General features: G+C 38.4%; 2 protein-coding genes across 5 annotated transcripts in view; both read left to right on the top strand.

Annotated features, from left to right (window-relative positions):
* eif4g3a (eukaryotic translation initiation factor 4 gamma, 3a) overlaps positions 1-4,070 on the top strand; it is a 51,724-nt gene extending 47,654 nt beyond the window's left edge. For all 3 annotated transcript variants that reach the window (XM_079596895.1, XM_079596894.1, XM_079596893.1), the window contains exons 29-34: positions 557-638; positions 860-958; positions 1,792-1,938; positions 2,802-2,883; positions 2,974-3,120; positions 3,203-4,070. In XM_079596895.1, the coding sequence (XP_079453021.1) occupies positions 557-638; positions 860-958; positions 1,792-1,938; positions 2,802-2,883; positions 2,974-3,120; positions 3,203-3,384 (739 nt within the window). In that variant the 3' untranslated portion in view covers positions 3,385-4,070. The remainder of the gene's footprint in view (positions 1-556; positions 639-859; positions 959-1,791; positions 1,939-2,801; positions 2,884-2,973; positions 3,121-3,202) is intronic.
* A 634-nt stretch (positions 4,071-4,704) lies between these two features.
* cstf1 (cleavage stimulation factor, 3' pre-RNA, subunit 1) lies at positions 4,705-10,023 on the top strand. Of its 2 annotated transcripts, none has more exons than XM_079596786.1 (6): positions 4,705-4,993; positions 5,339-5,515; positions 6,008-6,285; positions 6,749-6,946; positions 8,232-8,622; positions 9,305-10,023. In XM_079596786.1, exons 2-6 carry the CDS (start codon positions 5,347-5,349, stop codon positions 9,562-9,564), a joined length of 1,296 nt encoding a protein of 431 aa, XP_079452912.1. In that variant the 5' UTR covers positions 4,705-4,993; positions 5,339-5,346; the 3' UTR covers positions 9,565-10,023. The 2 variants fall into 2 exon arrangements, with proteins under 2 accessions (XP_079452912.1, XP_079452911.1); XM_079596785.1 differs by having other exon boundaries at positions 4,777-4,993; positions 5,342-5,515.
* The last annotated feature ends 2,641 nt before the right edge of the window (positions 10,024-12,664 follow it).

Genomic DNA, 12,664 nt, shown 5'->3' with positions numbered 1-12,664 from the left:
TAATAAATGGATTAACAATAAGTGAGAATAGGATAATTTACCTGGGGGTAAATGCAGATGATTGTGTGTTTCATTAAAAGAATACTTATTTAACCATTTAATAAAATAAAAATATATCACGCATCCCTAGAAGTTACTTTGTGTCAGTATTACACTACAAGAACATTTCACCATATTTTTGAATAATTTATGTAAAAAGTTTGGTTTAAAACAATCCACACACACACAACTTTTGTAGACAAGAATGTATTAGTGAAGGGTGGACTGTATCCAAAGCATTTTGCGCAGTCAGAAATGTTTGCATTCTTGCAGTCAGCATGGCCTTTTTTATTATTTGGATTGTGATTCGAGACTGGTATTCCCAATAAGTTGAAACGCAGGATTGAATACTAAATATAAATAAATAAAAACATCCTAAATGCCTCACTGTTTTCTGCTGTCTGGGGCTTTAACAGTTTGGGCAGTGCACAGTAGTTGCAGTCATTCCAGCTCCACACGGGCTACAGCTGTCAGGATTCAGTTTAGCGTCTAATGGAGATTTGTTTTGTTTCTACAGTGAGTTAAGTAAACCGCTACTCCCTGTGGGAAGAGCTGCCATCTTATTTTCTGAAATACTGCACCTACTATGCAAACAAATGGTAAGCTCAACTTTTGTTGACATGGTGTTTCAGAGCATTGAGTTCATCTTTATCTAGTTGATCCATCTGTGGTTTAGAGGCTCCTGCATGATGCTGCCAAAAATGATCATCTTTCATACACAAACACCTCTGCGACAGTAACAATTTGCAGTAAAGTAGCTTTGTGTATTGTTTTGGCTCCTGTGAGTTTGTGTATTTACATGCATCTACTTGTGCTAAAGAGCCATAGGAAAGTTGGAGACTTGTGGAGAGAGTCTGGGCTGGACTGGGCCGACTTCCTGCCCGAGGGAGAACTTCTTCCTGCCTTCATCTCACAACAGGTGCGAATACTGCCTGAACACCTTCACAAATTCAAATACTCATAAATAAACAAACTACATTTTTCATGAAACAAATTTTTTTAACAAGTAGTGGTGTAATAATAAACTGAGGTAATAATCAAGAACGCTCGCTTCAAAAATGTTAGCTCTTTTTCTTTATTAGGAAGTCGGATTCATTCATTCGATTTACCAAATCATTTGAGCCCTGTGCTGCATTTTAGATTGTTTTTGTAGCAATATACAACATAATATCATAATAACAATGATTAAACGAAATAAATAAGTCATCATCAGTTTCCGACTGAGTTAAATAAGTTGTGGCGATATCCTCCCTGTTTTGTGCTAGACAAATACTGTTCTGATTCAGAATATAAAAATTTCATATACACTAATATGCAAAAAGACAGAAATTAATACTTTTATATAGCAGGGACACATTAAATTGATCAAGTGACAGTATTTATAACGCGGCAAAATATTTAAACTTTAAATAAATGCTGTACTTTCTATTCATCAAAGAATCCTGAAAAAAGTAATGCTGAAAATTCATAAATTACATTTTAAAATATGTTGACATAGAAAACAGAGTTGTAGACTATTTCAAAAACATTTTAAAATAATATTACCGACCCCAAAGTTTTGAATGGTAGTGTATGTATTGCAATTAAAGATATATTTATAAATACAAATATATATTTATAAAAATCTACATAGCTTTAATGTAGTTTGCTACTTTTTATTAGTAGCTTGTATTGGAACCATTGCAAATTATGAATAGCTTGAAGGTAGAAGACGCAAATCAACCAGTCGTGTCCTTTTTCCTCTTTTTCCAGAAGTTAGAGTTCACCGTGTCCGACATCTCCCCTGTCTCTCCGGACACAGCTAAACCCAGCCTCAGTCCTGAGGAGCTCTTTAAACAACTGGAGCAGCTACTGCTAGAAGACATGGCCAGTGACGAACAGATCTTCGACTGGATCGAGGTTAGACTGATCCCACACTCACAGACACACTCACTATGCAAAAAAACACAAAAACATTTCAAGTATATGCAGGGCTTGACATTAACTTTTTTGCTTTTTTGACATCGATACCATGGGGAAAAACTGCCTTATAGATATTTTTTATATTATCTCATAATTTGGCAGCAGGTACATTAGGTACTGCTGTCACTTTAAGACATGACGCACGAACCCATTATACCGTTACACATGCGTTTTCTTTCCCAAATGTTTGTTCACTTAAAATATAACTGACTGTGTTAACGTGAATACTCGCCGAGGCCAGCATTTTTACATTATTTTATGTGTATTTGACTGTTTAAGCGCAATTAGCAGTGAAAAAGTTCTTCATTTAGTACTGAGAGGCGGCTTTATGTGTGCGCACTTTGGGTGTCTGTGAGCACAAAATCTGCGGAAATGAGTAAAATTATACACATGTCCAATCCCATGCCGAAATTCAAGCCCTGTAACACCAACAATATTCATCCAAAACAAATGAAACTGAGTGAGTGAGAGGAGGTGGGTTTGTGTGTCAACTCGCTGTCGGAGAGAGTGAGAAAGCGCAGCTGGAATTGTGTATCTATTCTGTGGGAAATGAGTATTAGAAGCATTTCAGATATTTCAGTATAGAAAAATCTATATTTTTGACAACACTACATTGCACTTGGTTTATTATTTCAGATGCCTTTTTAAAAGACTACAATTGAAAAATGTATTTATTATATATCAATTTCAACCCACCAAAGTGTCTATTAGGAGTGTGCGCTACACGCCACTGCTGAAATCCACCAGCATTTAGCGGGTGTTAATGTCAGAGTATGACACATTTTGACTTTTCTTTTCAGGCTAATTTGGACGAATCTCAGATGAGTTCCTCTCCGTTTTTGAGAGCTTTAATGACAGCTGTATGTAAAGCAGCAGTTAAAGGTGAGCAAACCACTTATTCATGTGCCTTCTATTAAACAGCTTCATCTCTATCATCCTTTTGCCAATTGCTTTTATCTCTTTCTTCTCCAGATGAAAGCACGTCCTGTAGAGTGGACACTGCTATCATCCAGAGACGCCTGCCTATATTACATAAGTACCTTAACTCAGACACAGAGCGGCAGCTGCAAGCACTTTACGCTCTCCAGTCTTTGATTGTCACCCTGGATCAACCACCCAGTATGTAGCAGGCGCAAGTAAAGATGCCAAAGCTGAACGAAAGATTTCTACGATCGTAATTTTGATCTATTTCTATTCACAGATCTACTCCGAATGTTTTTCGATTGTCTTTACGATGAGGACGTCATTTCGGAGGACGCTTTTTATCAATGGGAAACGAGTAAAGACCCAGCGGAGCAGCAGGGAAAAGGCGTAGCGTTGAAGTCGGTCACTGCTTTCTTCACCTGGTTACGCGAGGCGGAGGAGGAGTCTGAGGATAATTGACACAAGCGTGTGGCCGACGCCCAGAGGCCCCCTACTGACGCAAACTATAAAATGCATACAGACTATACAAGTCTAGCCATAGACACACCTACTCCTGCCAACACAGGAGCTTTGACTTTGAAACGCTGGCCAACTTGAGCTGGAACTCTCTGCGACACGGAGGGAACACTAAATACTTGTATCATATATATAGAAAATATTTTTGTTTTAAAGTTTGACTTTTTTTTTTGTTACTTTTAAAAGAAGAGACTTAAAATAGGTTCTGAACTCTTTAATTTATTATTTTTTTAAGAGACTGCAAATATGAAGTTTTATTTAACATTTGCAGGCAAAAAGAACATTGATAGAAATAACAGAATAAACATGTATCATAACAATAATATTAATTTTGTTTAAATGTTTCAGCAGCCTCCCTGGATTCATGTGATTCACCTTAAAACAGGGTAAATATTTCCAGCGAAAGAATTAAACGCATAGGTTTTTTTTGGCTCGAGGTCTGGGATCGGTGCTGATGTTTCAGGCTGCGTGGAGAAGCTCCCACCACTGGTTCTTCTGCTTCGGCTTTAGCGAACTTTGCAAATCACATGACAAACACAATAAAAAGAAATATGCATCCTGACCAGAACGAAGATAATTTAGACATCGACATCAAATACCTGTATGCATTGAAGGTGAAGCGCAAACACTAATGCAAGCCAGGATTGCTCAGTGTTCTTGTAATGAAGAATTACAGAGGAAATGTAAAGCTTGTAAATACATTAAAGAGAAAAAAATGAGATTTAAAAATTACCATGATGGTGTGCTGTTTATTTTTGGAGGCATATTTACTTATTTACTAATGCTCTAGTTAATCTCTGCATTCTGACATGTGGATGTCCATCTTGAACAGATGATTTGCTGTTTTTACCTCATTTGTGTTAAAGGACAAACCACATTGTGTAAAATAATTGAGGAAAGACCAGATTAATTTAGCCCCTTTTGCATGGTTTTTATTTAATTATAAATAACACATATTTCCAAATAATATTTGGGCAAACATTTAATAAATGTATATAATATGTGTAATTAATTAATATGATATGTACTTATTACAGTAAGTTGATTTTCACACGAGTTCCTTCATTTTTTTTTTATTGCAGTTGTATGTAGTTATTTCCCCCATCCCTCTCTCTCTCTGCCATATAATTCTAAATGCTATTTCTAATTCTGTGTGTCCTTGAATACAAATAATAATAACTTTAATAAGTCAATGAACAGATCAGCTGTTCAGGGACATTTAAAAATGATATATATTAACCAAGGTTTTTGGATATTTAATTTGCACTGTATTTTATTTCAATTTCCTAATTGACTTTTAAGCATTACATATAATGATGTTTATAGAAAAAAGTTTCATTTGATTAGTTATATAGTGTGACCAAAATTTGTTGGTGATTTGTTTCTAATATCATAAAAAAATAATCTATAAATTGACATTTCGGGGACTTTTACTTTAAATCAGACAGAGACTTTTAATTTATTGGGTTTATTCCCACAATTCCACCGTATACGCGTACGTCGTGACGTCAGACGTACAGAGCGTGTGTGCACCTCCTGAAGTCGTAAACTGGTAAGTCGTATTTTATGCAACTTCAATTGAATGAAACTCCGCTTATATTGCAACATTTGTTTACTTCAAGCCTTATTTCAGAAACAGACTCAATCTACCTTTAAAATAATAAGCTGCTGCCTATATCACGTAAAGATTTGCGACAACAATGCAGTAGAATACACAACAATGATTGTGTTTTAAATCCAAGCGAGTAGCTTACCTGTTACCTAGACGTAGACAACATTTTGACTATCATAGAACGCGCCTAAGCATGTTGTTTAAGTAGCATGTAGCTCATTAGGTTTAGAAACACAAAACTACGTGCATTCTGAGCGTTTCTATCTTGCTTTATTCACTTGCAAGCAGCAAAGATGTTCCGACCAAAGCCCACACTGAAGGACAGACATCACCTGTACAGGCTGATCATCAGCCAGCTGCTGTATGACGGCTACACCAGCATCGCCAACAGCCTGATCAGTGAGGTGAAGCCCCAGAATGTGGTGTCTCCATCAGAGCAGCTCATGCAGCTGGCCAAGACAGGTATAACTCCAAAAACATGTCAGCTTCTCACACTTTTTAGTGCATGTAATTTTACCTCCCCTGTTTAATTTGCTAAATAACTCCCTAAACTGAACCTGTGAACTTTCATACATTTTTTTTTTGCATCAAAGAATAAACAATATTCTAAGAGGGTTGCAATACATGCAATTTTGAAATAAACTCACATGTATGCTATTATCTATATTAGATTATATCTTTATTAAGGAAAGTGATCAAATAATAAGGGTAATATGAAGGTTAATTTAACGCACATTTCTGCCTCGTACAGAAGCTTAGGGATATATTCCTTTTAACAAAATTTGAAACGGCAATCCAACACAGTTGGCTTTAAACACAACTCCAAAATGACACAAGTTGCAATCGGGTGAAATACTGTTATTAAACTTTATATAAAAATATAGTTTATTGGGTAATGATTATAAATCATATTGAAAGTATTTCTTGTTAAAGTACTTTAATCTGATTTTCTAGGAATGGAGAACGATGACAGTGCGGTGCAGTATGCCATTGGCCGCTCAGACAACGTGGCGCCCGGTGTGGGCATTGACCTGGAGTTTGATGCAGACGTGCAGACCATGTCCCCAGAAGCATCGGAGTACGAAACCTGCTATGTGACGTCCCATAAGGGTCCGTGCCGCGTGGCCACCTACAGCCGGGATGGCCAGCTCATTGCAACGGGCTCCGCCGACGCTTCCATTAAGATCCTGGATACTGAGCGTATGCTGGCCAAAAGTGCCATGCCTCTAGAGGTGAGTGCCACCTTTGCCTAAAGTCAGTGGTTTATGGTTGTTTTTAAAGTCAGCATGAAATGAAAATTCACCATTCATTCAAAATCCATACATCTATTTTCTAAATGCATGTTATAGATCTTATTGTGAACAATTCAAATGTGCATGTTTCTTTTTTTCCCCTTTTTATTGTGTAATATTTTGCTTCCAGTGAAAGCAGACTTCTACGTGGCGTCGATTTCTCCAATCATTTAGTCCGCTTAAACTCACCCCTGCAAGCCCATGTTCATCTGCCTCCAATTTTTTATTCAATGCCCACATTTCCAAATCCAATAAACAACCTTATTTTGCAGTAATCCATTATGCTCGGATGTACGCCACACTTCAGAAGTCTAGATCTGCCTTTCCTTTCATTTCATCGTGACTAATAATATGTTGTTTATTTCAGTTGGACAATCTGAACGTGTGATTCTGTTTGTTACAGGTGATGATGAACGAAACGGCTCAGCAGAACATGGAGAACCACCCTGTGATCAGAACATTGTACGATCATGTGGATGAGGTCACATGCCTGGCTTTTCACCCGACCGAACAGATCCTGGCCTCCGGCTCTCGGGATTACACCCTCAAACTCTTCGATTATTCAAAGCCATCTGCAAAAAGAGCCTTCAAGCACGTACAGGTATACAGACAAACTATATCAAGCCTCTAAATCAGAGGTCTTCAACCCTGCTCCTGGAGATTCACTGTCCTGCAGAGTTTAGCTCCATCCCAACTAATCAAGCTCTTCAGGATTGCTGGAAAATGAAAAGCTGAAGCAGGTTGGATATAAACTCATTTGCAGGGCAGTGGGCCTCCAGGAGCAAGGGTTGAAGGTTAAACTCTAAGCCTAAGGGAACGTTTACACGACAACTGTACTAAAACCGAAAAGTTTTTTCAGAAACAAACAGACGAAAACATTGTCAAAACAATCCCGTTCACACGGATGTTGAACATAATGTTATGAGATCTTTTGTAAAGCATATACAGCTCTAGGGGTCAGAAAATATTCTAAGAATATAATACTATTCTGAAGGGGGTCGCACACCAGACGAGAAGCGTCGCGCTGCGTCTGACAACTCAAGGTATCGCACACCGGACACGCTCTTTGTCAGTTTATGGCCAGGAATGTTGTTATGTTTAAGGACATTATGGAATTAAGATCATGTCTGTACTATGTTATGATTGTACTGTACAATTAAATACAATCGTTGCTTAGTCTGCAGTCTGAATTCACTTTATCTCAGAGTGTCCGTTAACTGAATGAATTGAGAATATCACCTGAAAATCTGAAACCATCAGCAATTTTCATTCAACCAGCTGATTTTTGTAAATGAATGGAAAACTAAATGTATATTGCAGCACAGGGTGAAGTCAGTACATACATAACTACGATTTGAGACAAATAAATGTAAATTTAATATAAAACTATGTAAATGACACTCTGTGGTGTAGCAGGATTTTGAACACGGTCCTGAGCCGTTGGGTGCCGCGGACAGACGCCGAATGGCGCCGCCGGTGTGTGTACACTCAGAGAATAATGTGTTCGCATTTTAAAGCTGTGGCGCTGCGCTTCTCATCCGGTGTGCGACCCCCTTGAGTGTTTTTAAAAGAAAATTAGGTTGTATGTTATATAAGCTGTACATTGGTTGAATGCATTATTGCATTAAACACTTGCAAAAAAAACTGCAAGGCCTGGAAGAGAGCAAGCCTCAGCCAAGTGAGAAAAAGTAATGCAAAAGTAACACAACTTACTTTCCATAAGAATTTATGTAATTAGTTACTCTTTTAGGGAGTAGTGGATTCCTTTTCAAAGTAACCCCAACACTGGCAATATGACTTTAAAAAGGGTTTTCTTGTGGCTCTTCATTTATTTAAGCTTTTGTCATGGATTTCTTTGGAACGCTTCTTCTTTTCATTTTCTACAGGAAGCTGAAATGTTGCGCTCCATCTCTTTCCACCCATCTGGGGATTTCTTGCTGGTGGGCACGCAGCACCCAACTCTGCGCCTTTATGACGTCAACACTTTCCAGTGTTTCGTGTCCTGCAACCCTCTAGATCAGCACACAGACACCATCAGCGGAGTCTGTTACAATCCCAGTGCCAACAGCTACGTCACCTGTAGCAAAGATGGCAGCATCAAGCTGTGGGATGGAGTGTCTAACCGGTGCGTGACTACCTTTGATAAAGCCCACGACGGGGCTGAGGTCTGCTCAGCCGTCTTCTCCAAAAACTCCAAGTATGTTCTGTCCACTGGAAAGGATTCTGTTGCCAAACTCTGGGAAATTTCCACAGGCCGGACTTTGGTCAAGTACACAGGTGAGATGGTGAATTATGCGTTGTGTTAGATTATGGATCAGGTAAGGGCTTGATGGAGAGAGGGTGTCACTGACACTGAGGATGTCAGTTTTACGTTTTGAGTAATCCCGATCTCAAATTAAGCAGCAATGGGTCCAAAAAAACAAGTTTTAGTGATTTACTCTTATGGGTCTTTCTTTTAATAACTGGTTGTGGTTTGTAAAGACCGTTTACTGGTTTGAATCATTATAAAACATTACTTAGTATAGTTTACAGCATTAACCGTGAGATCATTTGTTTTGTTTATAAGCAGAATAGACTTTATTACTGAAATATACTAATATGAATCAGAATTGAACCAAATCTTGAGCTTGAGAATCTGAATCAAATTGAATCAGGAAATCTGTGTATTTTAGCAAGGCTAGAACACTATTGACCAATGAGCATCCAGGAATGAAACTGTTTATTTTATAATACATATTAAGATGGTCTCTTTTCGTCAGTAAAAATAGCTATTTGATATTTCTCTTCATGTTGTTTTCTTGGAATTTACATTGGCCAATTTGGGGCAAATAAACAAAAACCTTGACTCATATTTTGGAAATACGTTTTCTGTCATCACGCCACCTGTCCAGTGTTTTTCATCATTGTGACTCACACACTCTGCTACCATCTCACCCTCATTGTGTTTCCTGTCATGCAGGTGCGGGTCTCAGTGGGCGACAAACGCACCGCACTCAGGGTGTTTTCAACCACACAGAGGACTATGTGCTGCTGCCGGACGAGAGAACCATCAGCTTGTGCTGCTGGGATTCCCGCACAGCCGAGAGGAAGAACCTGCTCTCCTTGGGCCACAATAACATCGTGCGCTGTATCGTCCACTCACCCACCAACCCCGGCTTCATGACCTGCAGCGACGACTTCAGAGCCCGATTCTGGTATCGCCGCACCACCACTGACTAAGAGACATTTGTGTGCTTTGAGACCAAAACGGTCTGAGTTTCTTTTATCAGCAGGTCCCAAACACAGAAATGTCCACACTTTGTAAGACTTCACAGGCTCCTTTGCCAAGGTATCATTTAACACACACAAAAACGTTTTTTTTTTTTTTTTTTAAGCATCAGAGACCTTGTTGCCTCTTATGACTGCGGTACCTTTGTATTACTGTCGGGCGGTGCTGTTTTACAAATCATCATCTGAGATGCATTGTTTTTAGAACTTTACTTTTTGGATTCAAGGCCATTTAGTAACATCAGAACGTTCAGCTGTAAACTGAACTGTAAAAAAAAAACTTTGTGTTATTTGTGTATCTGACAGCAAGTAGATGAGTATTAGTCTAATGGAAAGTGCCTAGGATGACGTCTTTTCAGTTTTGATTTGTGTACTGTTCTCTTTGTTTTATATTAAAAGTCTCTGAGAGAAGTGTGTCTTGTACCGAATTTTAATAGAAACATTTCTGAAGCGTTTGTGAATGGCATTGAATCATTAAATCATAGTTGTTAGCGGAGTTTGCTATTGCTCAAACTTTGGATTTCGGATTTTAACAAACTCCTAACCGTTAGCATTAAACTTTTTTGTTCAACTCGTTTCTAAACCATCTCAACTATGAAAAAATTCAGAGTGTAAAAATCCTGTAGACTTAACACTACCATTCAAAAGTTTGGGGTCGGTAAGATTTTTTTTTTAAGAAGTCTCTTATGCTGCCAAGGCTGCATTTATTTGATCGAAAAAACAGTAAAAACGCTAATATGGTGAAATATTATTACAATTAATTGTATTCTATTTTAATATACACTGATGAGCCAAAACATTAGGTAGTGGCCATGATGTGTACAACTGCACCATTTACTTGGAAGTGATGTCACCATGATTCACCATTGAATGACGACGAGCTGTTGGAGGGAATTTGATGCTCTGGGCAATGCTCAGCTGGGAACACTGTGTCCAGCATTTAATGTGGATGTAAACACGCCACCTACCTAAACATTGTTGCAGACCAGGTACATCCCTACATGACAATGGTGTTCCCTGGTGGAAGTGTCCTCTTTCAGCAGGATTATGCACCCTGCTGCACTGCACACATTGTGGTGTTGCCCTGGCCTCCAAATTCCCAAGATCTCAATCCAATCGAGCCTCTGTGGGATGTGCTGGACCAACGAGTTCGATCCACTTTGGCTCCACCTCGCAATCTACAGGACTTGAAGGATCTGCTGCTAACGTCTTAAAGACACCTTCAGGGGTCTTCTAGAGTTCATGCCTCGGCGGGTCGGCGCTGTTTTGGCAGCATAACAAGGACCAAAAGCATATTAGGCAGGTGTCCTAATTTTTTGGCTCATCTGCGTATTTTAAAATGTAATTTATCCTTGTGATGGCAAAGCTGAATTTTCAGCATCATTACTCTAGTATTCAGTGTCACATGATCCTTGATGAAACATTTCTTATCACAGTCGAAGTTTTTTTTTTTTTCAGGACATTATAAATATCTTCACTGTCACTTTTGTTCAATTTAATGCATCCTTGCTGAATTAAAGTATTAATTTCTTAAAGGACAAAAAAAAAAAACCTTACCCAACCCCAAACATTTGTGATATTTAGGGCCTAGAAAATCCATAGAGACTTGAGAAAGAGCGTCATGGTGGCATGACAAGGACAAAAATAAACTGCATGATTTTGCCTGTCCTTCCTCAAATCTTTGTCATGAATCTATTTGCAGTCCTTCCTTTGACTTGATCAGTTCGGCTTGCAGCTTTGATGGTTTTCAGCAACTGTTTGTTTGAACATTTGCTTTGGTTTTGCGTCTTCTATGTTTATCTTATTTGTGGCTAGTGTTTGAAGCAGAGTGCTCACAGAAAGAAATGGAAACATTGCCCACCGCCACATAGAGACGAAATGGCACATTAGTCATTTACAGAAGCTGTAACCACTGTTTGCAGAGCCATTCTCTAGAAAGCCCTAGAAAATCAGACATGTGAACCAGCAACATCCTCATACTGTGTGTTATGGTTGTTTAAAAGCTGGTCTGCAATTGCTAAAACGCTATAAACTAACACTGTCAGATTAATCATGTATGACATAGACTCGCAGTTCAAGACATTTAAAAATGCTGATATTTTTGGAAATTCTTCAGTAATGTCAAATGGCAAGTAGGTAATAGTTTGTAACATCTAAAAATAGGTTTTTCGCTCTGAGGCAAGAATAGGCCCTATGCACAGCTTCACTACTTCCTGAACTTAAGCAGGGTCCTTTGTTTCCTGTCTGCCAGGATTGGCCAAACTGATTAATCCAGGTGTGTCTGATTATTGTTGTTGGTCAGACACACCTGGATTAATCAGTTTGGCCAATCCTGGCAGACAGGAAACAAAGGACCCTGCTTAAGTTCAGGAAGTAGTGAAGCTGTGCATAGGGCCTATTGCTCTTTTGAAGCAATCTTTTTCGAGGCGTAATTGTTTGTCTAAAGTATGTCTAAATATTTGACACAGAAGGGTAATTCCTCTTACAGTTTCAAGATCCTCCTTGTCTTGCGCTGGCCAGGCTCTTAATAAGTACAATCACAGTGAGTGTTACTCAGCCGGTTTACTGTGTGACAGATCTGTGTTTATTCGTTCGGTTTTAGGGATTGTCAAATGAGCTCAATGGCTTCGCAGAAGAAATGTTTACACGCATAATAGGTGTAACAAGTAAATAGAGTTGTGTACAGATATAGTCTAGATAATCTGTTCACTGCTTCTATCAGACCACTACTGGAAATTATGTGTAGCACAATAATGCAATGGAATTAATAACTTCCTTATTCTTTAGAAGCCCGTTTTATCAGTAGGCTGTTGTCTTCTGTCATTGATAAAACTGGTGTGATGGACTTTTGTGTAGCACATTTAAGATAGTTTAAATGAGCTTTTTGTGCATATAGAATCTGCACAAAACATATAACTACTATGTAACATCAAATTTGTATACCAAAAATAATTTTGAGGTTTATAAACTTTATATACATGTTAATGCTATCAAATCGATTAATCATGATTAAAACATAAAAGTTTGTGTTTATATAATGTATGTGTGTCTG

This window comes from Phoxinus phoxinus (assembly GCF_949152265.1).
Source record: "Phoxinus phoxinus genome assembly, chromosome: 22".
NCBI classification, from domain to species: domain Eukaryota; kingdom Metazoa; phylum Chordata; class Actinopteri; order Cypriniformes; family Leuciscidae; genus Phoxinus; species Phoxinus phoxinus.
This window is presented reverse-complemented; position numbering and strand designations above follow the sequence as displayed.